Here is a 25,286-nt window from a genome sequence, read left to right on the forward strand (position 1 = left end):
AAATCAACAGTCAATGCAACAAAGTTGTAAAGATCAAGCATGACTTGAATGAAGACATGAGAAGACATATGCAAACCCACCCCATCATGTAAGTGGGAGGTCCACAGGTGTTACACCACATGTTTTCAGACTTTTTCAAAGTATTAATCAGTTGTGCTGAGTCCTCCCACCCCCCCCCCTTTCTTTTGGTCTTATAAAAATTACTACTTGTTATAATTGTGATGATACAAAAAACAGAAAAAATCAATAAAAACTTATTTTTAAGGGGAGAGGGGAGAAGAGTCTACACTCACATTTTCATATAATAGTACGTATAATGGGACTGAAAGATGAAGAGAAGGGATTTTTCTAACCGTATACATGAGCAAAGTCTCCTTTGCATCTTCCTTTCCTCCATCAGGATGTAAGTTCCTTGAGGGCAGAGAGTGTCTTTTTTACAAAATGTCCAGCACATAGCGGAGTCTAATAAATGTTTTTTCTAACTATAAGATTTAAAAAGTAAAAAACACAAGATGCCAATAAAAAATCTTTTCAAATACATTTAAACATGGAAAGACTTGATGAACTGATACAGAACTGAAGTAGAACCAGAAAACAATATACACAATGACTAAAACAACAACACAAAACAAGTGCAATTATATTCTGCTCTTATGCTCTAATCTGCTCCAACCCAATTTGGTCTCAAGGAAGAGATATGAGAAGCCACACCTCCCCTTCCTGAAGGGATAGGGGACACCAGGTGCAGAATACTACATATAACATCATACTTTTCTGATATGACGGTAAATTTTTTAGAATTTTTTTCTTTTTGCTTCTTTTTAGTCTTTATTATAAGGGATGGCTCTCTGAGAGGGAATAAGAAAAGGAAAACAGTGGGAAATTTGGGTGATTTAAAAATATTTTTTAATTTTAAAAATGTATTTAGCTATAACTCCAAGTGAAAAGCTAATGCAACATTATCATATATACTGGAGCGGGGGGAGAAAGAAAAGGAGCTGAGACACACCTGAGAAAGAGGGTGACTTCATCTTGTAGGGTCCTATTAAGCTCCTAACATTTATATCACAACCAAAGCAGAAAGAAAGAAAGCTGACACAGGAAGCTCCCAACTTAGAAAAGAATTGTGCTCTCAAAGTCTGTAGAGTGTATTCCTTAAGTAAGCTGCCAGGTTGCATATTAGAGGCTAATCTTTCCTTCCAAGGATCCCCAGTAACATCTACCAGGTGCTAAGAGGTCACTAAGGAGTTTGCATAATGGCAACTGACTAAGTGCTCATAACTTAAGAATGAAAAGAGGTTAGAAGAAAGATTCTCTTCTCAGAAAACTAGATTTATCAAAGCTATCAACTATCATATGAAAAATGCTCTAAATCACAATCAGAGAAAGGCATATTAAAACAACTCAGAGGTACCACTTCACACCCATCAGATTGGCTAACATGACAGAAAAGGAAAATGATAAATGGTGGAAGGAATATGGAAAAATTGGGACACTGATGCACTGCTGGTAGAGTTGTGAAGAGGTCCAACCATCCCGGAGAACAATGTGGAACTATGCCCAAAGGGCTACAAAACTATGCAATTCCACTTCTAGGTCTGTATCTCAAAGAGATCAAAGGAAAAGGATTAGTATATACAAAAATATTTATAGTAGTTCTTTTTGTGGTAACAAAACAATAGTAAATTGAGGGGATGCCCACCAATTGGGCAATGGCTGAACAAGTTGTGGTATGTGATTGTTATAGAATACTACTGTACTATAAGATACGATGAGGGGAATGGTTTAAGAAGAACCTGGGAAGACCTATATGAATTGATGCAAAGTAGAGTGAGCAGAACCAAAAAAACATTGTACACTGTAGGAGCAACACTGAAAGGATGATCAACTGGGAAAGACTTAGCTACTCTGATCAAGACAGTGATCCAAGAAAATTCCAAAGGAGTCATGACGAAAAATGCTATCCACCTTCAGAAAGAAAACTGATGAACTCTGAGGGTAAACAGAGGTATAATTTTTTCACTTTCTCTAATTTTTTTCTTTCCTTCTTGCAACATGGCTAATATAGAAATGTTTTACATGATTTCACAGGTATAATTAATATTATATTGCTTGCCTTCTCAATAGGTGGAGAGGGGTTGGAAGGAAGGAATTTGGAACTCAAATTTTTTTAAAAATAAATGTTAAAAAATAATAATCAATTTTTAAAAATTATTTTAGCCATTGACTATGTTAGACTTTCCCAAATAGTAAGAACAGGTTGATTGTTAAATAGGCCATATATTAAAAGTGAACTGAAGCTGGTGTTCCTTAGCCTTGAGAGTGATGTTGCAGCACTGACATGCTCTTAAGAAAAAAAGGTCTTAACTAAAAGAAAAGAAAGAGGGGTTAGTCTGTAAACCTTAAAGAACAATGCAAATGGTTGTTTTTTATTTACACAACTACCACTCAAGCCTTCATTATTTTTTCCCTGGACTATTGAGATAGTCCAGGAGCAAAAAGGGGCAATCAGTACCTAACTGATCTGTCTGCCTCAAGTCTCTCCCCTCTCTAATTATCTTCCACACAGCTGCCAAAGAGATTTTCCTAGTGGGCATATTACTCCCCCACTCCATAAACTCCAGGGGCTCCCTACTGACTCAGATGAAATATTTTTTCCTCTTTATTTCATCATTTTAAATCTCTTTTTGTGGAAGTTTTAAAATGTACATAATTACTATTATATATAGTACTAGTGTGTGTATATATAACTTATAAATAAAATATATACATGGGGGGTATGTTCAATTTTTTTTTAACTGATAAAGATAAATGATCAAAAGTCAAGAGGCCACTGCTATATACTGCAGCTTGATCAGTATCACTTCATAGTAAGTTCTGAAGGTTCAAAATACAAACCAGCTCTCTAGAACAATCTTTCCTTTCATGCTTTAGATTTCTGGCCAAGGGAGGGGAAGAAAAGGCAAGAAGGTAAATTGGACCCTTCTCCAGCCTCTGCACTCTGGCCATGGCACACCCAATTGCCAGTAAAAAGCTGAATGCCAGGAAATCCTGCATGTGTGGGAGGAGGGGCTGAGAAGTTATAACTAGAGGTTTATTCAGCATCAATATTTACATTTTTTCTATCCTCGATAAGCCAAAAACTTAATCAATCCCCCTTCTCATGTTATGAATAGCTTATTCTGTATGGAGCCCTCTTTAACCTCTTCCTAAAAAGTAGGTAGCAATTTTTCAAGTGTTTTGTCTAATAGCTACTGTCTATTAACCTTCTTGTCCTAAAAGCAAGAACAATGCAAAAAATATTACTTACCATTATTATTTTAATTAATAAAAAACTTACCCTCTGTAGTCTAGCTTCTGACCTCATCTCAACTGAAACTGCTCTCTCCAAACTTACCAATGATCACTTAATTTTCAAATTCAATGGTCTTTTCTCTATCCTCATCCTTCTTGACCTCTCTGTACACTTTGACACTGCTGATCATCCTTTTCTCCTTAATCGACTCTTATTTTTAGGTCTTCAGGGCTGGTTCTCTCCTGGTTCCCTTCCTACCTGTTCATTCATTCTCAGTCTTCTTTGTGGGATCTTCTTTCAGGTCACACCCAATATCCACAGGTGTCCCTCAAGGCTCTGCCATGGGCTGCTTCTCTTTCTATAATATTTCACTTGATGATCTCAACTGCTCACATGGGTTTAATTACAATCTCTATGCTGTTGACTCCCAGTCCTAACTTCTCTCCTAACTTCTGGATTTGAACGTCCAAGTGCCTATTGGACATCTTGAACTGGATGTCCTATAGACATCTTAAACTCAGCACATCCAAAACTGAACTCATTATCTTCCTCCCCAAACCTTCCCATCTTCCTAACTTCCCTATTACTGTCAACAGCACTACCCTCTTCCCAGTCACCCTGGCTTGAAACTTTGTTGTCATCCTTGACACCTTGCTTTCACAACTCTGTATCCAATTAGTTACCAAATCTTATAGACTCTTCAAAACATGTCTTAGACATACCTCCTTCTGTCCTTTGACAGTGCCACCATCCTGGTGAAAGGCCCCAGCACCTCACACCTGGACGACTGCAATGACTTTCTAGTGGCTCTCCCTGCCTCAAGTCTCTCCCTGCTCCAGTCCACCCCCCACTCAGCTGTCAAAGTGATTTTCCCTCAGCATAGGTCTGACTACGTTACCATGTATAAAATCCTGTTTGGTGTTCAGAGCCCTTCAAACCTAGAACCTTCTACTTTCCCATCTTCTTACACTAACTCCTTCCCCATCACCCATATGTTCTTCAGTCTGATGACACTGGCCTCCTGGCTAGAGTCAGTCTCAAAGCCAGGAACTCACCTCCCCCCCACCGCCCTTGGCTATGTGATCCCAGGCAAATCACTCAGCCTCTCAGCACTCTACAGAAATCTCTAAGACTATATGCTACAAAGGAGGTCCCACTAGCAAAAGGGGTTTCTTCATCCAGGAGTCCTCTGTACCAATGAAATCACAAGTCCAGTCCCTATTTCGAGTCACTAGTCAATATATCCACTTATTGAAACAATCAAGTGCAAAAAAACCCCCAAAAAACAAAAAATCTGATACTCTTAAGTGAAATGGAGCTAGGTTCCTTTTTGTAACAACAATGCTGCTAACTGCTGTGGAGGTATAAGGCCAATAACACCAGCACACAGGAGGGCTGCTAGCCCAAGTTCTTTGATCTGCTTTTCTAAGGAAAGCAACTTTAAGGGGTTTATAATCTCACTTTAATTAAACATACATATATCATTCACTTAGTTCAGGGAAAAAGTTAGCACCCTGAACTTCAGAAAAAACACAAACAGAAATTACAAGCAGAAATTATATAAACAGAGCAAACAACACAAATCAGCAGAAAGGGCTTCTGTCTGTCCATAGCAATACATACATAATTACTAGAGAGAGAAGCACCAACATCTGAGTTTTCAAAGTGGGGCGGGGGGAGGGGGGCAGCTCTTTAACGGCTACCCAGTCTCTCATCTGGCCAAATCACAGGAACAGTCTTCCAATGAGTGAGCTCCCAAAGCAAAATGCTAACCTCAGAGTATATATACTATACTTCTTCAGGGTCAGAGGGCATCACAAGCATGTGACTCAAGCTCATGTGACTTAGGCTTTCTTGTTACTTAAGCAGGTCATCAAAGACTCTTGATTGAAACAAAGGCAAGGCTCAAAGACACTTGGTTGCCTTAGTGCTGAGAAGCATTCCAAAAGAAAAAACAGCGAAGAAAAGTCCCACTTTGATTGCCATTACACTTTTCAAGGAAGCTATCTGACTCATGGCAGGGGCTTGGAAATGGAAGTGACGAAATAAGAAACTATGATCCATCTGCTTGGACTTTGCACTAATATTTAGCCTAGAGAAAAGGATAAAAAACAGTGAGGGAAAGAGGGAATGAATGAATGAAAGGCATCGATAAAGTGCTTACTGTGCTAAGCTCTGAAAAAGATAAGACAATCCTAGTTCTCATGTACCTCACACTCTAATTGGGAAAGACAATTTATAAAAGAAAATGGGGTGGGGACAGCAACAGAGGCAGTAGAGAGCCCTGCGAGTTTCCATCTCCTCAGGAGGAATGAAGGTGCTGCTTTCTACCTCATTCATACCTAGGGAGGATGGGGGGGGGCAGTATCCTTCCCAGCTACCCTCCATGGGTTCTCAGCTAACCTCATCTGGGAAAGGGAGATGGATGTAGAGCTAATATATGGAAAAGGGATTGACTGATTTATTTCTCTAAGCCCCGAAGGTCACAACCAGGAGCAATGGATTGTAAAGAAGATTTCGGCTCCTCAAGCAATCAATCAACAAGAATTCCCTAAATGCCCACTCTGTCCCAGGCACCGTGCTAAGCTTTGGGGATACAAAAGGAGAAATGACACAATCCCGGCTCTCAAGAAGCTTCCATTCATATACAACCAGCATAAGACACATGGTACTGGTCGGAGGAGTGAAGAGACTAGCAACCAGAAGCAAAACTAGCTTCATGTACAAAGTAGCACTGGAATTGAACACCCAAGAAAACTGGGGATTCTACAAAGCAAGGGTGACGAGGTAAGTCATTCTAGGCTTGGGGGGTCTGTGTTAAAGCACAAAGAACAGTGAGAAGGCCAGTTTGGAAGTGGGTAAAGGGCAGTAATGTGTAAAGCTGGAAAGGCAAGGTGAGCCCAGGTTACTGGTGGTGGTCAGTCCTGTTCCACTCTGTGACCCCACAGACCATAGCACACCAGGCCCTTCTGTCCTCCACCATCTCCCAAAGTCCGTCCAAGTGTACATTTGTTGCTTCCATGACACTATCTAACCATCTCATCCTCTGCTGCCCCCTTCTCCTTTTGCTTTCAATCTTTCCTAACCTCAGGGTCTTTTCCACTACGTCCTGTCTTTCATCATATGGCCAAAGTATTCGAGCTTGAGTTTCAGTATCTGACCTTCCAGTGAATAGCCTGAGTTCATTTCTTTAAGTAATGACTGATTTGATCTCCTTGCTGTCCAAGAGACTCTCCAAAGTCTTCTCTAGCACAATCTGAAAGTGTTGATTCTGTGGTGCTCAACTTTCCTTATAGTCCAACCCTCACAGCCATACACAGCTACTGGAAAAACCATAGCTGGACCTATGGGCCTTTGTTGACAAGGTGATGTCCCTGCTTTTTAGTTTGCTGTCCAGATTTGCCACAGCTCAGGCTGTAAAAGGTTTTTCGGGGTCAAAGGACTTTGAATGTAATCCCAAAGGTCATAGGAAGCCACATGAATTTACTGAACACAGGAGTGGCATGGGGAGATAACACGCTTTGGGGAAATCATTTGGTCAGATGTATGGAAGAAGAGAGACTAGAGCAGATGAAGACTTGAGACAAGGAGACCAGTAATGAGAGGTGATGAGTACTACAACTAGGAGGAAGCTATGTGAGTGGAGGGACGTTGGGGACATAGAATAGTCAACATTTGACAACTGATCAGATATACAAGGTAAATTCAAGTGAGGAGTCCAAAAGATGGCAATTCTAAGTGTCTGAAAGAATGGTGGTACCCTGAACAGAAATAAGGAAGCGTGCTTACATGTGTACATCCTCCTCCTCCACAGGAAAACTTCCTATACTTCAAGCAACTATGCCTAAAGATACATGCAACAGAAGGGGAAGTAATATTAATAAGGGGACAATGTCTATGAAGCAACAATTAGAAGGCTCTTCAGTCTAGAAAGACAAATAAAATGATGAACAAGGCAAGCATAAACCCTGAAATACTATAATTAGAAGGTTCTGGGTTTTTTAATTATAAGGGTTTTGTTTTTCTTCTTTTTTCCCCAATGGTAAGAGAGGTGGGAAGGTGAGAAAACAGACTTTTTGTTCATTGAAAAAAATTAAATTCTAAAAAAGAAGGTTCTGCTTGAAGCTTCAAAGAGGTAAATTTAGGGTAAATAAAAGGAAGTGCTGCTTTAGTTAGTAGTAGTAAACTGAGGGAATTGTGTGCCTTTAAGAAGCTGTACCATACAAACCAAATCCAAACATTTACTAGTAAGTGCCTACCTACCAAGTGCCAGGCACCATGCTAGACAGAAATGAAATTGTGCCAGGCCCTGTGCTAAGCACTGGGGATACAAAGAAAGACAAAAATAGAGTCCCTGCCCTCCGGGAGCTTACGTTCTAAACGAAGAAGAGAACATGCCAAAGTTGTACGTATGTCCTTCATGTGTAAATAGTAAGTAAAGTCAGGGCAGGAGGAAGGAGGGGAGGAGAACATAGGGAACTGAGAAGACCTATTGCAGAAAGATGAGGTTTGAGCTGACTCTTCAGGGAAACCAAGAGAATGAGGGGACCAGGGGAGCACTCCAGGCATGGGGGACAACCCATGAAAGGGCACTGGTTAGAAGGGTAAGAAAGCAAGTGTTCCTGGACTGGAGAGTGTGTGTGGAGCAGGACTGGAAAGGCAGGGTCTAGAGAGCCAGGTTCTGAAGGGCTACAAACGCACTATAAATCATTTCTAACAGTCTATGGCAACTTTTTATTGGGGGGGGGGGCACGTGTGAACAGTAGAAAGATCGGTGAATTGATAGCCAGAAGACCTGGGTTCAGATTTTTGAGTATGCCACTTACTAGCTGTGTAAATCTGAACAGATCACTTCACCTCTCTGAAACTCAGTTTCCTCACCTGTAAAATGAAGGAGTTAGACTAAATGACTTTTAATATCCTTTCCAACTCTAAATCTACCATCATATGAGCTTATGTCTTTAACTACAGATAAAATACCTACTGTGGACTTCTGATAAGTACACAATTCCTGGAATCAATTTCTAAGTCACAATTTGCATCTGAAAAGAACTCTCTCTTTAAGAGGCCATTTGGCATGTGGCATAGTGGGTGACTGCAAGGCCCAGATAAGCCTGGTTGCTACTGTTGGTGTAAGCAGTCTGCAAAACTCAGCATTCAAATGGAGTCAGCTGAATAGGAGCATGACCAAGACCAAATTGACAGATTCAGATGTTAAGACCAAAGTTCAGTAGCTACCAGGACTTCAAGGGAAAATAAAGGTCAAGACAGAGAGACCAGATGCAGAACAAATTAAAAACCCTAGAGTTTTATGCCAGTTGAAGCAAAAAACAACTTTGCAGAGGTTGTACATGTGTGTACTCAGAAAAGCACCACGAGCTATTAGAAATAGCACTTTGGAGCCACATCGTAGATGACAGGAATGCCGGTTTACTACTGGAAGGGAGCCAAAAGGTCTCATGTAGTCCAGAGGGGCCAACATGAGGCTCAAAGGCTGAGTATGGCTCACAATATTCCCAAGGGCAGCCCAACCAGATGAAAATGTAATTGGGAAATAGTTAACAAAATAAATAAAAATATAACAAAACAGATCATATTAATTAATATGTGGTTTTCTAAGTCAGTATCACCATTGACCTAAATGTATCCCCTCATTTTACTGAGGGAAAGACCAAGGCTCAGAGAGGGGCACATTTTATTTGCCCAAGCTCACACAAACAACTGTAGAACCAGAATTTGAACCCAGATCATGTCACTTCAAATTTGATGCTTTTTCCATTTTGCCATCATAGTTCCCTGAAAAATTCAAACATTTCCCTATGTTTTGAGGGGAGACAAAAGTTTCTCTCATCATTAGAGATACAATAAAGTATCATTCAACATTTATTAAGTACCTATGGTTTGCTAAGCTCCATGCAAGATACTGAGAAAAATAGCCATTTGAGATAAAGACACAGTCTCAGCCCTCACAGAGTTTATACCCACATGAAGGAAATACGGAGATAACTACAGTTACCCCAGACTCTTAGAACATACAAACTACTCTTAAAGTAATATAGCACACTAAAATCCTGAGTGTACACAGTAGACCCAAAGTTTGTTGAATGAATGAATGAATGAATAGTGCATTCGGCTTTTCACATGCGCATTTCTTGAATATACAAGTTAAGTGAGTTAGGCTATACACAGGGTTTGCCAAGCGAATCTTTTCCATAGGTTAGAAGTGAGGCCAGCTTAGGCTTTACCAACTAGTAGGGGGCTTGATAGGGGAGGGAAGACCTAACCCAACACAGGCATGCAGTGCTCTCACAAATTAAATAAGAACTCACCAAGTCTGAATATAAGTAAGGTGATCTGCTGAAGGGCTGGGCTAGTAGCTAGTATTGTACCTCTGCTAACAGAACCAGCTTCCTCGTTTACCTCCTTTCTCATCGCTCTTTTCTACTTAGAAATCTGCAGTGGCTCTTCATCCTGCCTTTGGATGAAGGTGAGCTGCCTTTCCCTTCCCTAAAACCTTGAGTTGAGGGTGGAGAGAAAGCAGGGAGGGAAAAGAAGATGGGAAAAGAAGGAATAAAATGGGAATCTTCCAATCCTAACCAACCTCCAAGGCCCAATTCAAAATGCCCCCTGTAAGTTTGTCTTTGAGGCAGCTAGGTGGTACAGTAGATAGAGCACTGGACCTGGAGTCCAAAAGACTAGAGTTAATCTAGGTAAGCCATTTAACTTGTCTGCCTCAGTTTACTCATCTGCAAAAATGGGGATGATAATAATAGCATCTACCTCCCAGGCCTGTTGTGAGGATTAAATAAGATACTTTCTGTAAAGTGTTTTACAAATCTTAAAGTGCTACAGAGATGCTATTTTTCTTTTTATTATGATTATTAATAATTTCCCAGTCTAAGAAATCTTTCCTTCCTACCAACCCAGACACTTAATGACTCCCTATTCATTTGGCACTTGTCTCACGCTGCTAGTTATCTTTTCACCCCAGTGTGTCTCATCTACTCTAAACTCTTTCAGCAGGCTGCATCTTGATGACTTACCTTGCATCCATATCAGGATTTACTGCCACTAACATCTGCCTAGCAACTAACTGTACCACTTTAATACAAGAAGTCCTGGTTTGTGGTGTCTGGGATCAAAGTTTACTTACCACCCAGAAAGTAAGTTATCACTGATAGGTCATTAATCCAAGTTTATTTTTCTTAAGAGAAATGTTAGATTCTTAAAGTGTCAGTGACAATTTATTTGGTAATTCTTTAACCAAAAACAATCAGCTTTTCAAAAAAGAAAAATAAAAAGTGTTAATTAAGCCTTGAAAGCTCTGCAAGAATTCAACTCAATCATCCTTCTGAAATATTTATTGCATAGAGGAGGACCAATGTCCCCAATACCTTAAGGTCCCAGCACCAACTTTGTTCTTAGGCTAGCTGCTTCACCCAAATTCAGGAAATACATTCAGCATCCATCCATATATACACACACACACACACACACACACACACACACACACACACACAAAATTTCAAAAGAGAATTTCACATGAAGGAGCCAGAGATATTGAGAAGACTTGGAGGGTCTGCATGTAAACAGGAGCACTAATGCACTGCTGGTGGAGCAGTGAAGTGGTTCTGGAAAGGAATCTAGAACTATGCCCCAACATTCATAAATACCCATTAACTCTGCAATGCCACTAGTAGGCCAATAACCCAGAGATCAAAGAAGAAGGAAAAGGACTCATGTGAAAAAAAAATTCTTACTGTCTCTTTTTGTTATAATAAAGAACTGGAAACTAACTGGCTGACAGGGCATCCATCAATTGGGGATGAGTAACAAACAAATTACCACTTTAAAGGATATTCTATTTACTCTTTCATACACATTTTATCAGCTTGAAGGGCTTAAGAAATGAGATTAATATTTAAAGTATAAATACCAGCAATACATTCAATTTTACTTTTGCCACGAAATATAGAAAATTTAAGCCATAAGGAAAGGGAAAGAAAATGACCACGTTGGGGGCAGCCTCCTGAGAACCACAAATGCTAGATGAAGTCCTGATGAGGTGCTCAGGATCAGAACAGTGCTTCTATTCTTCTTCCCCAGACACCTAAATCAACCCCTGTTCCATTTGGTGAAGGATTCACAGCTCTAGATTGAGCCGGTCTATACCTAGTGAGGAATAGATGGGTTGCCTTGACAACTGAGTGAAAAGTTTAGCTAAAGCAAATTTACTTCACAAAATTCAACATAGCCTCATTTACAAGATATTAAATTCAAATGTGTGTTTTACTTTTTTATTAGTCAATCTAACAAAGTAACACCACTCTTACCAGGTTTGTGGCCTAGTTTCTTAATCAGGGAAGTAACGTAATAAAATAGGAAAGGAGAACTGACTTGGATTCTAGAGGCCTGGGTTCAAATTGTACCTTTAATACTTAATGTCTACCAAGCCTGGGTTTCCTTCATCTATAAAACAGAAATAACAACACTTAGACTTCTTATTTCGAATAATCACTGTAAGAAAAGTATTTTGTTAACCACCAAGTACTGCAGAAATGGTGGCCTCATTCATTTGTAAGAGCAGCAACGTAAGGCTTTCGAGTCAGAAGACCTGGGTTCATGCCTTGACTCTGACACATACCAGCCACCAGGCAAGTCACTTAAATCCTCAGTGCCCTCAGACAATCCTGAGACTTTAAGCCACAGCTGGCTGTCTGGATCAGGGAGGGGAGTTACAATGAGTTCTCTACACAGATGAACTCACACATCTGGACCACCTTCCCCTGCCAAAAAATTTAAACTATCCATGCGTATAGTAATTTAATGTTTTCACAGCCAGCATCTTATGAGGTAGGCGGAGCCAGGTATTTTAATTTCTTATTTTACAGATGAGAATCTGGTTGAGCTGGGATTAGAAGATCTTCAGAACCTATGCAGTCCCTCAAAAGCCACGCCCCCCCCAAGTTCACACATTAATACAAACAAAATCCTGAACAATAGAATATTTACATTACAATATTTGGCATCATCTGGTCCCTTCCTAAGATGGTTAAGATGCCCCAGGAATGTCTTAGTAAGTTAAATTCACTAATATTAGGGGCAGGGAACAATGCTGCTATTCTAAATATGAGAGAGCCTTGAGATATTTCCACAATTTTCTTTAAACCAGCTGAAGTCATGTGAGTATCGTTTCAGATGTAACCACGAGTATATTCAAATGAGTAGTTAAATAACTTAAATATTACAGAATACAAAGACTTGCCAGGAAAACTACATTGCCTTCTTTTTTAAAGTATTCCAGTTGTAAGACGTATAAAAGCTGACTGTTTATAGTTTACTTCTGCCATGCCATGGCTATGAGGAACTGGGCTAACGCCCCAGTGCATCCTGAGGATCACCCACTCTCCATCTGCAGAAAGCTCAGCTCCTGTTTGGGCCCTGCCCCAAAAATTAGCACTCTAGCCATCTCTTTCCACTCCCATCACACCCTCCAGTTCAAACACTGGGCACAAATGTAGTTTATATTGTGGTGAGGAGTGAGTCATCAGAGTTCCATTTTCAGACAGGGTGGGGTTGGGGGAAATCACCATCTCCCATCCAATTATGTGGAAATGGCCATCCTGTTTTTCCCTGGTACATAATAAGGATTTTTCACCAAACCAGCGATAAAATACACTAAAGAATGCTTAGTATGAAGGAACACACCAAGTATTTCATCACTCTTAGGAAAAAAGGAAAGACTAGTAGCAGTAGCCAAATGGATGATCTCATATATTCTGCCTAACAGCCTATGGCAAGCAAAGGACCAGGGGTAATCAAGGTATACTATTTGTTGCTTTCCACTCACACTAAAGGGGGAAGGAGGGGTGCAGCAGAAGGACAATGGTTCTACAGAAATGAAGCCCAATACTAGTTTTTCAAATCAGACTGACCCATTACAAGTTCACCACGTACACATGTGCATTTCATGACAGCACTTTTACAGTCTTTTGCCAAGGCTACATAGTACAAAGGGATTCCTCAAGGCTGACAGCATATTCAGTGCATCAGAAAGACAATTCAGGAGAAAAAAGAACTTTTTTTTGGCTGATTTGCACTCTGTGACATGTTCTTCCATGTAAGTCCTAACTCTGTCTGAAATCTCATCTTGGCATGGCAGTGACCCTGACTTCTCAAACTCTAGGAGAGCAGAGTACAAGCTCCAGCAGGTCTAACCAAGGTGGAAAGGTTTCTGATTCAGGGCTCAAGACAAAACCATCTACTGCCCAAGGACTAGCCCCACTGGGTACAGAGAGGCTGATGGTGACATAACGTACTCAAAGAAGTTTCTTGTTAGGATTGTTTTAGTAAGCCAAAAACTACAGGACAACAATATGAATTAGCATTTCAGAAGCCCTAGTTTAACAACTGAATTTAGATTTTTTTAACCAATCCTTGCTTTTTAATTCATAAATCAATTCAGTAAACAAAACTATAGAGGACACCACTTCATAACTAATATTCAAAAAAACCTTTTTAAACAGATTATGGGTTTATAGCTGAAAGGGCCCCTAAGAGATGCTTTAGTCTGGCCACATTATTTGCAGATGAGGAAATCAAGGCCCAAAGAAGTGACATTCAATTCAATGAAGTTGTTTTTTTTTTCAGTCTTGTCTGACTCTTCATGACCCCATTTAGAGTTTTCTTGGCAAAGACACCAGAGTGGTTTGTCATTTCCTTCTCCAGTTCATTTTACAGATAAGGAAACTGAGGCAAATGGAGTCAAGTGACTTGCCCAGGATTACACAGCTAATGTCTGAGGCTAGATTTGAACTCCCATCTTCCTAACTCCAAGCTTGGTACTCATGCCATTGCACCACCTAGCTGCCCTATTAAACATTTATTAAGCCCCTGCTATCTGTGCCAGACACTGTGCTAAGCACTGGGGATAAAAAAAAGAGGCAAAAGACAGTCTCTGCCCTCAAGGAGCTAAGGTCACAAAAGTAGTAAATATCAGAGCCAAGAGGCCAGCCTCAGTCCTCTGGGTCCAGATCCAATAAGCTTTCTTCTTGTCTAAGAGACAACATACTAATGCCCAGAGGTGCTCTTGGGGAGTAAGAACTTAAATAGGCATTTTGCCCACAACCATCAGCCCCAAGATGTCTATGCATCTTGGCCCCCTCCTAGTTCACACTATGAATTCAAATTTTTATCAAGCTGAAATACTTAGGAATGAAAAGTAATAACTACATAGCTATTCTTTTGCTTAAAATGTTTTATTAAAAAGATCGACAGTGACCATCAACACTACCAATTAAACTTTTTCTGTAACAATTTACTAACAAGGTGTCACAGTAATTTCAGTTTTCTTCCTACCTCTTTAGCCATCCCTCCTCTGTCTCCTTTGCTAGAGATATATTTCTAGGCCTGCCCTCTACAAAGCTACAATGCTAAATCTCCAATTTCAACTTAACCCTTGGCCTATGTGCCAGGGATGTACCCCAGCCACCTCCAACTCAACAGGTCTCAAAGCAAACATAAATATCATTTTGGATCAGAAATATCTCATTCACATCCTTCAACTCGCATCTCCCTGAATGACCTTTAGAGCCCGTTCCCTTAAAATCTTTGTGACTTGAGAGTCCTATTTCTGCTAATGGTCTTACCTGGGTTTTTATCTTTGTCTTCTCCCACTTTCTTGCCTTCCAATAATGCAGTTAATAAATCGTGTCATTTCTACTGCCACAGTATTTTGTACATTCATTCCCTTTCCACTCTCCCTGCAATCACACTTACAGCTCTACTTCATTATGTCTCACCTGTACTAATGTAATAATCTTCTAGTTGGTCTCCTCTCCCTCTTCCCTCTTATCTAAACCATGCTACACCATGTCAGGTTAACCTTCTTAAAACACAGTTTTAAACCAGCAGTCCACCTACTCCAAACATCCCTGGAAACCCAGTGAATAAAACCCAAACCATCCAGGTGGCCAACTCAAGGCTTTCCAACATCTTAGCTCTCTAGCATCCTTTTCCACTATTACTCCACAGCCTGTATGTTTCAGCAAAAGTGGGTCATCTGAATGTCTCCCCATGTATCTTGAACTCTTCATATCCTTACAACTGCCATTTACATATCACTTTAAAATTTTCAAAATGCCTTTCTCACTCTGGCTGAAAAACACGTTATGACTATTTCCATTTTGCAGACAAAGAAACAGAATTTGAATGCCTTCTCCAAGGTAACACAGCCGGCGAGAATGTGACTTGAGATACAAGCACAGGTCCCCATACTCCAAAATCTTCCCTATGCCAAAGAAATAAATGTTGACCATTTCTAGAGTTCTGGTCTAAGAGAGCATGGTTTTCCTATTTGTTTGTAATTTGTCTTCATTCAGCATATGTTTAAACACTCATTTCCAAGTGAATACCTAAAACTTTTTCCTCTAGTCTACTTCACCTGTCCAATTCCTAGATCTGCTCTTCACAGCCTACTTCCCCCACAAGGCCTTGCTTGTTCTCTCTGTCACCCCACCACTACCACCACATATACACACACCCCAACTATCAGAATTACTCTCTCCCTCTTCAAAACTGCCACACCAAAGTATTGCTGCACTTTCATATCTCGCCTGTTTTATACTTATCTATGTTACATGCCTCATCTCGTCTCTTAGACAAGAAGCTCCATGAGGCAGAGCCTGCCTCTCTTCTGTTCTGCACACAGGTAGGTGTTCAAATATTTGTTAAATGAAGAAATACAAATAAATGTGAAACAATTGATTTCTTAGACTTCTAGAAAAAGTCAACATTTACTTCTGGGTTTTTTTTTGGGGGGGGGGCAGGGCAATTGGGGTTAAGTGACTTGCCCAAGGTCACACAGGTAGTACATGTGTCTGAGACCAGATTTGAACTCAGGTCCTCCTGACTCCAGGGCTGGAGCTCTACTCACTGCACCACCTGGCTGCCCCTCAACATTTACTCCTGGATAGTGCCTACTTAGCCTGAGATGTTGCAGTAGAATGTAAGTCCCTTGAGGGTTGGGACTTTTTTTTTTTTTTTTTGCCTTTTTTTGTCTTCAAATTCCCAGTACCTAGAACACAGTAGGGGCTTTAAAAAATGCTTGAATTGAATGATGAGGCATTCAGAACACAGAGGAAAAAGTTGGAAAATAACAAATCAAAGAAATCACTTTTGGCCACATAATGTAGTAAGAAAATTTATATATCCAAATAGTGAACCTGATAAGTGAAAACTTTTACTCAGCAATACTCAAGAAACACAAACTGTCTTAGTAATACTCTGGAAATCCAGTGGCTAGAAGTGCTAATCTCCTGTAGGACCCCAACTTCCTCACCCCACTGATTTGTCATGAAAGAGAAGAAAATAACTTCATCTTCATTCCGCCTCAGGTCCCACATCTGCAAGGGAGAGAACAGCCACTAGTCAGCATTTATCAATTACAAGACCACAAAATCTGAAAGATCAACCTGGTTCCACCCTTAATAGAGAACTTAATAAGCTAGTAGGTTTTTAGTGATTCTTAACAACAACTGAAATTATTCAGTGTTTTATCCTTCTGGAGAAGCTTTTCACCAATCCCATCTCATTAACTCCTCCCAACAGCCCTGGGAGGTAGGCAGGCCTAGAATTTATAATCTCCATTTTTTCAGATATGGTAACAGACTCAGAAAGCCACTTATCACATCTGGTTAGTGACGACAACAGGACGAGAGCCCAAATCACCCTGACTTTTCCCACAACACCCTAGTTTGGGGCACTTGCTTCTCTTTCTTTAATCGCTAACAAAGCCAAAATTCAATGGAACGTTTCAGGGGGAGAGGGATAAATGTGGGAAGGGACCTTACATTTCAAGAGACACTGGGACTAGAGGGAGCAGCAACTCCGGAGAGACTCCTTTCTATCACTCACTGAATAACCATTTGTTATTCACAGTACTATTTTGTACCTAATATGTGCCAGGCCCTATGGAAACAAAGACAAAATGAAAACACACCTTGCCCTCTAGGAACTTACATTCAATTAGGAAGAAAAAAAAAAATGAATGTAGGGAAGTAAGTAGAAGTAATTTCCAGGGAGGATGTCAAATCAGAAAGGACGTCTTGGGACCTCGAAGGAAGCTGGAGATACTACAGAAGATGTACGGTCACGTGACAACCTTGGCTTGAGGGTGGTGCTGGTGGCGGTTTTTTACTTTCTAGGGCATACAAATTGGACAACAATGGTATTAAAAGTCCCTTCCTTAACACTGCTCTGCTACATAAGCCTGTGGTCATGCACGGAGCGAGGCCAGCCTTCCAGTGCTGGCTCTGCCGTTTATAAAACATGCGAAATTACAAACTCTCTTGGCCTTAGTCACTTCATCTGTAAAATGGGGATAATAATACTTGCATTACCTGACTCACCAGGCTGCTGAGGATCAAATGAGGCAACAGCTTTTATACGCTTTGTAAGTCTCAAAGTATATATAAATGCAAGCTATCTTCCAACTCTCTTCCCACCCTTAATGCCTCAGCCGTAAGTTCTCTGTCGCTGCTCTTCCCCTCCAAGAAAGATTCCTGTGATGATTTTAGAATCTGGGCCCAGTGCAGCAGTGGGAGGGGAAGAAATGCTTCTGGGCAACACAACCCAGCCGAACATGCACCTGGAGCACGGATACTCAAGTCTACATTTAATGTAAATATTTACTCTTGGCTTTATCAGATTTGGAAACGTTGCTCTGTTGTCATTTCCTATGTGGTGTCTTGTGTTTGTCCTTAGCTTATATCCTTCTGTCCTTTAAGTTATAAAATCTAAGAAGGATGGCGGCTATGAGGCTTTGATTTTTATTGGAGGACATACAGAGGGTACCCCTGATATAAGAGTACTGGGTCTGTAGTCAGTAGACCTAGACTTCACTCGATCCTACATGTGACCCCAAGCAACTCGCTTAACCTCTCGGAGTCTCAGTATCCTCACCTGCAAAATGAAAACAATCATACTTGAATTACCTCCTTCACGGGGTGGTTGTGTAGATATCAATGTGTAATCTTAGAGTGCTACAGAAACAGGAGTTATGTAATGCTATTTGATAATACTGATAAACAGGCTCCATTATACATGTATATACACAAAAAGGAATTTTGTAGCAGGCAGATGACTGAAGTTTTTTCTGAAAAAGACCTACGGAGATTAGAACAACTTCAGCCTTTACTATTTATCCCTAGTTAATGGGAACAAGTGACAGGTCTATTCTTTTCAGTCTGAGAAGCCCACAGGAAGGGACTTCTTATTCAATATACTGTAGTGTTAAGTGCCACATTCTTAACCATTTCAGAACACTGTTGTAAACCAAAAAAGGCACTTAAGAGTATGAGATAGTAGGATTCGATCTTATTAAGTCCCTTCCAGCTCGAAATCCTGCCATGCTGACTGGGCTTTTAGAAATTAGCTTTCATTTCTTCGCAAACATACACATACTGGGTTGAAACTATGGGAATTTGGAATGCCAGATATGTGCCAGTGCATCAAGGACCTGTGATTTTATCAAGAGAAACTCAGATGACAGCCAATCTATATAACTTGTAGTCTTCTCAACCCCAGATGTCAAGTTCAGCACCAACTCTACTACTATGCCATGCTGATTCACACTACATACCAGTAATATAATAACATATATATATATGCACACACCCCAATACAAGTATTGCATATGTATAGCTCTATATTATACACACATTATGTACATATATGTATCACTATATCACACACACATATATCTTTAAGATTTTCAAAGCACTTTACAAATATTATCTCATTTGGTCTTCACAACAACTCTGCAAAATGGATGCCATCATCCCCATTTCACAAAAGAGGAAACTGAAGAAAACAGACATCTAATGACTTGTCCAGCGTCATACAACTAAGTTAGTCTGTGAGGATGGATTTGAACTCCAGTTTTCCTGATTCCATCCACTGTACACCACTTAGCTACCTCACGTTGAAGAGTTTAAAGTTAAAGCTTTGGACTTCAATCAGATTTGTAATTTATTGGATACCCTTTGACTACTGTTGAATCTGATACAGAAATGCTAATTTTAGATCTGGAGGTTATCCAAGAACCCTCAAATTCTGCAACTAGCTTTAACCCAAAAACAGCACCAGACTACTAAGGCAGAAACACCAAAGTTCTTGTTTGTCACAAGCTAAAAGTGGAAGCCCTTTGAAAATATGAGCTATTAAGTAAAGAACTGTCTCAAATTTTTAATTTGTCTTCAATCTACAGCTGATATTTCATAGAGGCCATGTGTCAGAGTTGATAAAGTGCTGGACCTGGAATCAGGAAGACCTTGGTTTAAATACTGCCTCTGACACTTATGAGTGGTATGACCATCCGAAAATCACTTACTTTACCCTGTCTGGGGTTTGGTCTCTTCATCTGAACAAAGTGCCCTCTTTGCTGTTCCTCAAACATTCCAGCTCCTCCTTGCTTCCCAGAATGCTCTCCTTCACTCACTTCTACCTCCTAAAATCCTTAGTTTCCTTCAAAGTTCAGTTCAAATACCACCTCCTACATCTGGCTTTTTCTAAGGCTGCTAATGCCCAGCAATCAGAAGGTGTTTAGTGAATGCTTACTGATTGTTATACTTATATGTGTACATATTACAAATGTTGTCTTTTCCTTACAAGATATGAGCTTCTTGCTGGCCAGAGGTCTTTCATATTTGTCTTTGTATACCCCGGCATCTAGTACATCTAGAACTTAATAAATGCTTGTTATTTATTAATTGGTTGGCAAAATGGGAATAGTATCCATAATACCTATGCTGTAGGGTTGCTGTGGGCACATATGAATTAATGTATGTAAAGTGCTTTGCAAACCTTAAAATGCTATGATAGATATTATTATTATGGGGGGGATGTCAAATTTTACAAATACTATAAATGAATAGTGCCTTTTGCTGCCTCTCCTAATAGTTTAATTCAATCTCCTTTGCTTCCTAATCAATTTCTCCAATAGGATCTTTCCACGAAGTCAGAGTCTATCAGAGCTTAAATATACCCAGGAATCTTTTTTCCCTTGGTGCTTTACCTGTGGAATGCCAGAAAGCACAAGAGGTTTTAGGCTTGCATGTTAGAGTTTTTGACAGGAATGGCTCCTCTCTAATCAAATATAATACATAGAAGATGGACTATGAGGAAAGAAAACATAAAGAAGTGACTAGGAATTTTAAAAAGAAAGCTATCAAGAAAAAGAAAAGATTAAGAGAAATAATGAGTAAAAGTTCACTTTGAATGTTCTGATGCACAACAATTTTACACCACCAAAAATCTATACAAACTCAGGTCTTACGGTTATTTCAAATTTTAAAATTTAGGCTACAAAACTACAGGAAATTTTATCTAAATTTAGACTCATCCTGCTGTACTAACAAAATTGTTAGCCCAATTGTATAAATAAATGGCTTTTAGCCATTGAAGTATGTGAAAGTTAACTTCTCCAAACAATTTGAAGACCAAATGTATCTTTCCAGCACAAAGGTTACAAATGAGGCAGATTTCGGCTCAACCTAAGGAAGAATTTGTTGATGAATGGAGCTGTCCAGGCATGGAAGGAGCTGTAATGGACAAAGACTCCTCTTCACTGGAGAATGTGTTAACTTAAGCAGAAGCTAGATAGCCATTTGCCAGGCTGTCCTTGGTGTGGTGAAAAGAGCTGGGAGACCCAAGTTCTTCTAATCTTGGCTCTGTTGCTAATTTGCTATGTGACCACACTTTCTTATCTATAAAATGAGAGTACATGATCTCTGATATCCTTTCTAACACTGAGGGAGCTCCAACATCAGATTGTCCAACCTTGTATGATTTAAATCTCAAAATCCTAGGCTGATGTGGGAGTAGGATAAATTTCAGTGGCTTTACTTTTGTGCAGATAAAAGTGAGATTTTTTTTCTTCTACAGAATCAATGTGGCCTAAGTAGATAGGGGGCCAAAGTTGGAACCAGGTGAAGATTAATTCAAATACAGCCTCAGACTCTACTTGTGTGAACTTGGGCAAATCATTTATCCTCTCAAGACTCCAGGTAACCCTCTAAGACTGGGGGTGGGGAACCTGTGGCCTCAAGGCCACATGTGGCCCTCTAGGTCCTCAAGTGTGGCCCTCTGAGTGAATCCAAACTTCACAGAACTGTTAAGTTTAAGAGCAAGGGCTGATCTGCATTAGTAATAAGGGTTTTTTTTTAAATCAATGAAACTCCAGGTCCAGACCTATGATTTCATTTGTCTTTCTCCCTGCCCCATTCCACACAGACATGGCAGAATACATGTTCTTTTTGCACCTACCTTTTATTTCCTACCACCTAAAGGTTACCTACGAAAGAAACTTATTTGAATGCATATATAAACCAATCACATACATATACACATGCCAAACTTAGATGTGGGGTAAACTAGATTAGGAAAGAAGGATGGTATTATTTATAATGTGAGGTATGGATGGATGGATGTATATGTACATACATATACAGTGAGCTTCCTCTATAGATAGCTTCAGGTGTGTAACCTGGATTCTGTGAACATATTTTGATCCGTTTAAAATTTTTTTATAATTTTTACAATATAATTATTTTCCTTTGTAAGTATTTTATCTTATGTATTTAAAGACATTATTCTGAGAAGTGGCCCACAGACCTCACCAGACAGCCAAAGAGGTCCATGACTCACAAAAATGCTAAGAATTCCTGCTTTCAATAGTGGATCATACAAAAGAACAATATGCTTTCTTCAGGCTGCAAGTGAAAGAAGGCAGGGAAAAAAATTGTCATCCATGCTTTATCTACTTAATGTATGTACACAAGGGCCTTTGGACACCAGCTGGTACCACCTTCTCCTCCTCCTGTTACTCCCTACCTTACCTTCCTTGCCTCCCTCAAAGCAAGGGACCATAACTTAAGGATGGGTCTAGCCATCTGTTAGATTCCTTAGTAAGCAGAAGGATGATATTTAGGGTCATTTCTAACCCTACAATTCTATGAACTCCCTGTCTGGTTAACATCTCTCAGACATACACACACATCAGTGAACCTTTAATGGAGACAGGACAAAAAACAACCCTTGGCAGAGCTTTGGGTTCCACCATTACATATTGAGAGAAATTAATAGCACCCACACTACAAATGGTCCCACCCAAAACACATGGTGAATCTCACAGAGGCAATCTTAAATTAATTCAATTCAGCTAACATCTATATCTGCAAAGCACCCTGCCAGATCATAAGGCTACAAAGACAAAATAAAGTGGCTCCCAAGCTGTGCTCTGAAGGAAGCTCAAGATTTATGTGAAGCTCAAGGACCAACATGTAGATCCCATTCTAAAAAATGTAACAAAACAAACTTAGGTATAGCAGGGGCAGGAGTGGAGAAGAATGAGTCAAGCTATACTAACTTCGCTGTACAGCCATTCAAATTTCTTCATGTAGTTTTCTTTTTCACTACAGGTCCTATTCCTTGAAATAAATCGGGATTACTAAAAGAGGAGGAAGAGAAGAAATTGCATATTTGGGGAGATGTAATTCTACCATCTGCAGGAGGCTAGCAACTCTCACATTCAAAGCAGTAAAAGAAGTAGAATTCCCTGTTCAAGGAGAAACATAAGAATTCAGGTATGAAGGTTAAAATGTGTGTGTGTGTGTGTGTGTGTGTGTGTCTGTGTGTGTGTGTCTGTGTATCACAGATCTCAAAAAAAAGCTTGGGGTCCTTAGCTGATTTTCACATAGTTGTACTAAGAAGCTGTGTACGTTTAAAAAGAAACCAGCAAGTGCAGAAAGTATGAGGCAAACCTCATTCAGAATTTAACACAAAGTTGCATCTGCAAGGTCTTACTTGGTCTAGCTTCAACAAAAGATATTTCTATCCTGCAAGTAGTTCTAACGACACAAAGTTTAAAAAAAAAAAAAAGGTTTCAGCTGAAAAAGAGAGAGGCCAACGTGAATACCAGACTCGGATTAAGCCTAAACTCAAGTATTCCAAAATGCATTGTAAAGCATTTTTAAATGTCAAGACAGAGCAACGTGTTTAAAAGGGGAGGGGTGGGGAGAACCACTGTAATGTTGATCCATGCCACATGTGCAACAGCTTTGTTAAATAGAAATCTCAACTATTTCACAAGGCATTTCTACTCCCCCTTTCCAGGCACCAAGAGCCATCAGTCTAACTGATGTCAAAATTACATCCTTTCATTCATCCCTCGGAGAGCCTGTCATAAGGCAAGCCTTTTCTATTCCCCCACGAGGTTGCTACTTCCCAACTTAAATGCTCACCTACACAATAGGGTCAAGGCACGCATGCCTTCAAGATGACACACCTGGCCCGTCAATCCAGCTCGGAGCTTCCCATCACGCGCCCCGGACAATTATCCCAGCTCTCATTGAAAAGGGATCATTCAGAGCCCCCCCGCCCCATAATCGGGGCTGGGGGCGGCGCCTCCAGGACGCACTCCGAGACCCACCCCCCACCCCACCCCCCTCGGGAAGGGAATTCGTTTTGGGGGAAAGCAAAGGGAACTGGGGCGGGGGGAGGTAATCCCCACCCCCAACACAACACACAGCCACAACAACCCCCTCCTTCGTCGTGGGACAGAAGGGTTCGGGGTTTCAACTCGAGATCAGGAGCTCCCACAAAGACAAGCCCGGCGCTGGCGATGGGAAAGAGGCGCACCGGGCTCTGCCATCCCTCCTCCTCCTCCTCCCCTCCCCCCTTCCCTCCTCGCTCCTCGGGACTCCTCACCTAAAGGCGGGTGCTTCCCTGGGTGCCCTGCCCGGGGCGGCCGCCGAGGAGGAAGAGGCGGCGCCGCTCCCGCAGCCCCTTTTGTTGAAGAGCTTCTGGAGCAGGGTCGGGGCCATGATGCCGCCGCCGGCCGCGGCCGCTGCTGCTCCTCCGGCTCCCGCGACGCCGCCCGCTCAGCTGGCCGCAGCCCGAGCCCGGGGCCCACGCGGCGGAGGCATCCCGGCGGCGGCTCTGGCTGCTCCTGCTGCGGCTGCTGCTCCTGCTGCTGCAGCGCGGCCGCCCAGCATCACGGGAGAGAGCCAGCCCGGGGCTGCCACTGCAGCTGAGGAACTCCGCGCCGCTCCGCTCTGCTCTGCCCGCGGGAGCTGGGAGCAGCCGGTCATATGACTGAGCACCAGCCCCGGCCTCCCCGCCGCGCTGACAGTTATCTCCGACGGGAGGAGCCCGCAGCGGCCGGGGCGGGGGGGCGTGGGGGGGGGAGCGGCGGCGGCGCCGGCGGGGGGCGGGGTGAGGGAGGAGGAGAAGGAGGGAGGGGGAGGTTCGAGCCCGCCCGCCCGCCGTCATTGGCCCGGAAGCTGAACGCGCCGGGCTCACGTAACACCGGGAGAAAGCCTGACATTGGATACTCCGGGCGCCGAGGCTTCCCTGGACACGTGGTTGAGGCCCGAAAGAAAGCTAGACCGTCTTAAAGGGCCCGAGCCGGACATGAGCTCGAAGAGAGCCCAGGTTAGCTGGCTCCAGGGGTCTGGAGCCTGCCCCAAGCCGTGGCGCAGCGTGCACCCTTGTGGCTGCAACAGAGCCCATCTTTGGGCTAACCAAGCACCTGAACTTGGTCGCCAGCTTTAGGGTCGGGCTGCGGGAACGGAAGCCTGCGTTCTTTTACCGACCCCCGGAAAGTTAGAGCCATGTGTTGTAGGAGGAGACTAAGACCCGCCTGGTGACCTAGGCAGGCAGGCTTTTCCTCCCTCCCTCCCTTCCTTCCTTCTTTTCTTCCTCCCTCCCTCCCTTCTCTCCTTCCTTCCTTTCTCCCTTCCTTCCTTCCTTCTTTCCTTCCTTCCCTCCTTCCTTCCTTCCTTCCCTCTTTCCCTCCTTCCTTCCCGCTTTCCTTCCCTCCTTCCTTCCTCACTTCCCTCCTTCCTTCCTTCTCTTTCCTTTCTTCTTCCCTCCCTCTCCTTCTATTTGTACCTTCCTTTTTTTTCCTTCCCTCCTTTCTTTCCTCCCTCCC

The 25,286-nt window shown here is 41.7% G+C and overlaps 1 protein-coding gene across 4 annotated transcripts in view; it reads right to left on the reverse strand.

Moving 5' to 3' along the window:
* Positions 1–24,459, reverse strand: part of FNIP2 (folliculin interacting protein 2) — a 144,906-nt gene extending 120,447 nt beyond the window's left edge. For all 4 annotated transcript variants that reach the window (XM_036762772.1, XM_036762771.1, XM_036762770.1 and 1 more), the window contains exon 1: positions 24,062–24,459. In XM_036762772.1, coding sequence (XP_036618667.1) covers positions 24,062–24,177 — 116 coding nt within the window. In that variant the 5' untranslated portion in view covers positions 24,178–24,459. The remainder of the gene's footprint in view (positions 1–24,061) is intronic.
* Positions 24,460–25,286: the final 827 nt, after the last annotated feature.

The sequence above is a fragment of the Trichosurus vulpecula genome, chromosome 6 (assembly GCF_011100635.1).
Source record: "Trichosurus vulpecula isolate mTriVul1 chromosome 6, mTriVul1.pri, whole genome shotgun sequence".
NCBI lineage: Eukaryota > Metazoa > Chordata > Mammalia > Diprotodontia > Phalangeridae > Trichosurus > Trichosurus vulpecula.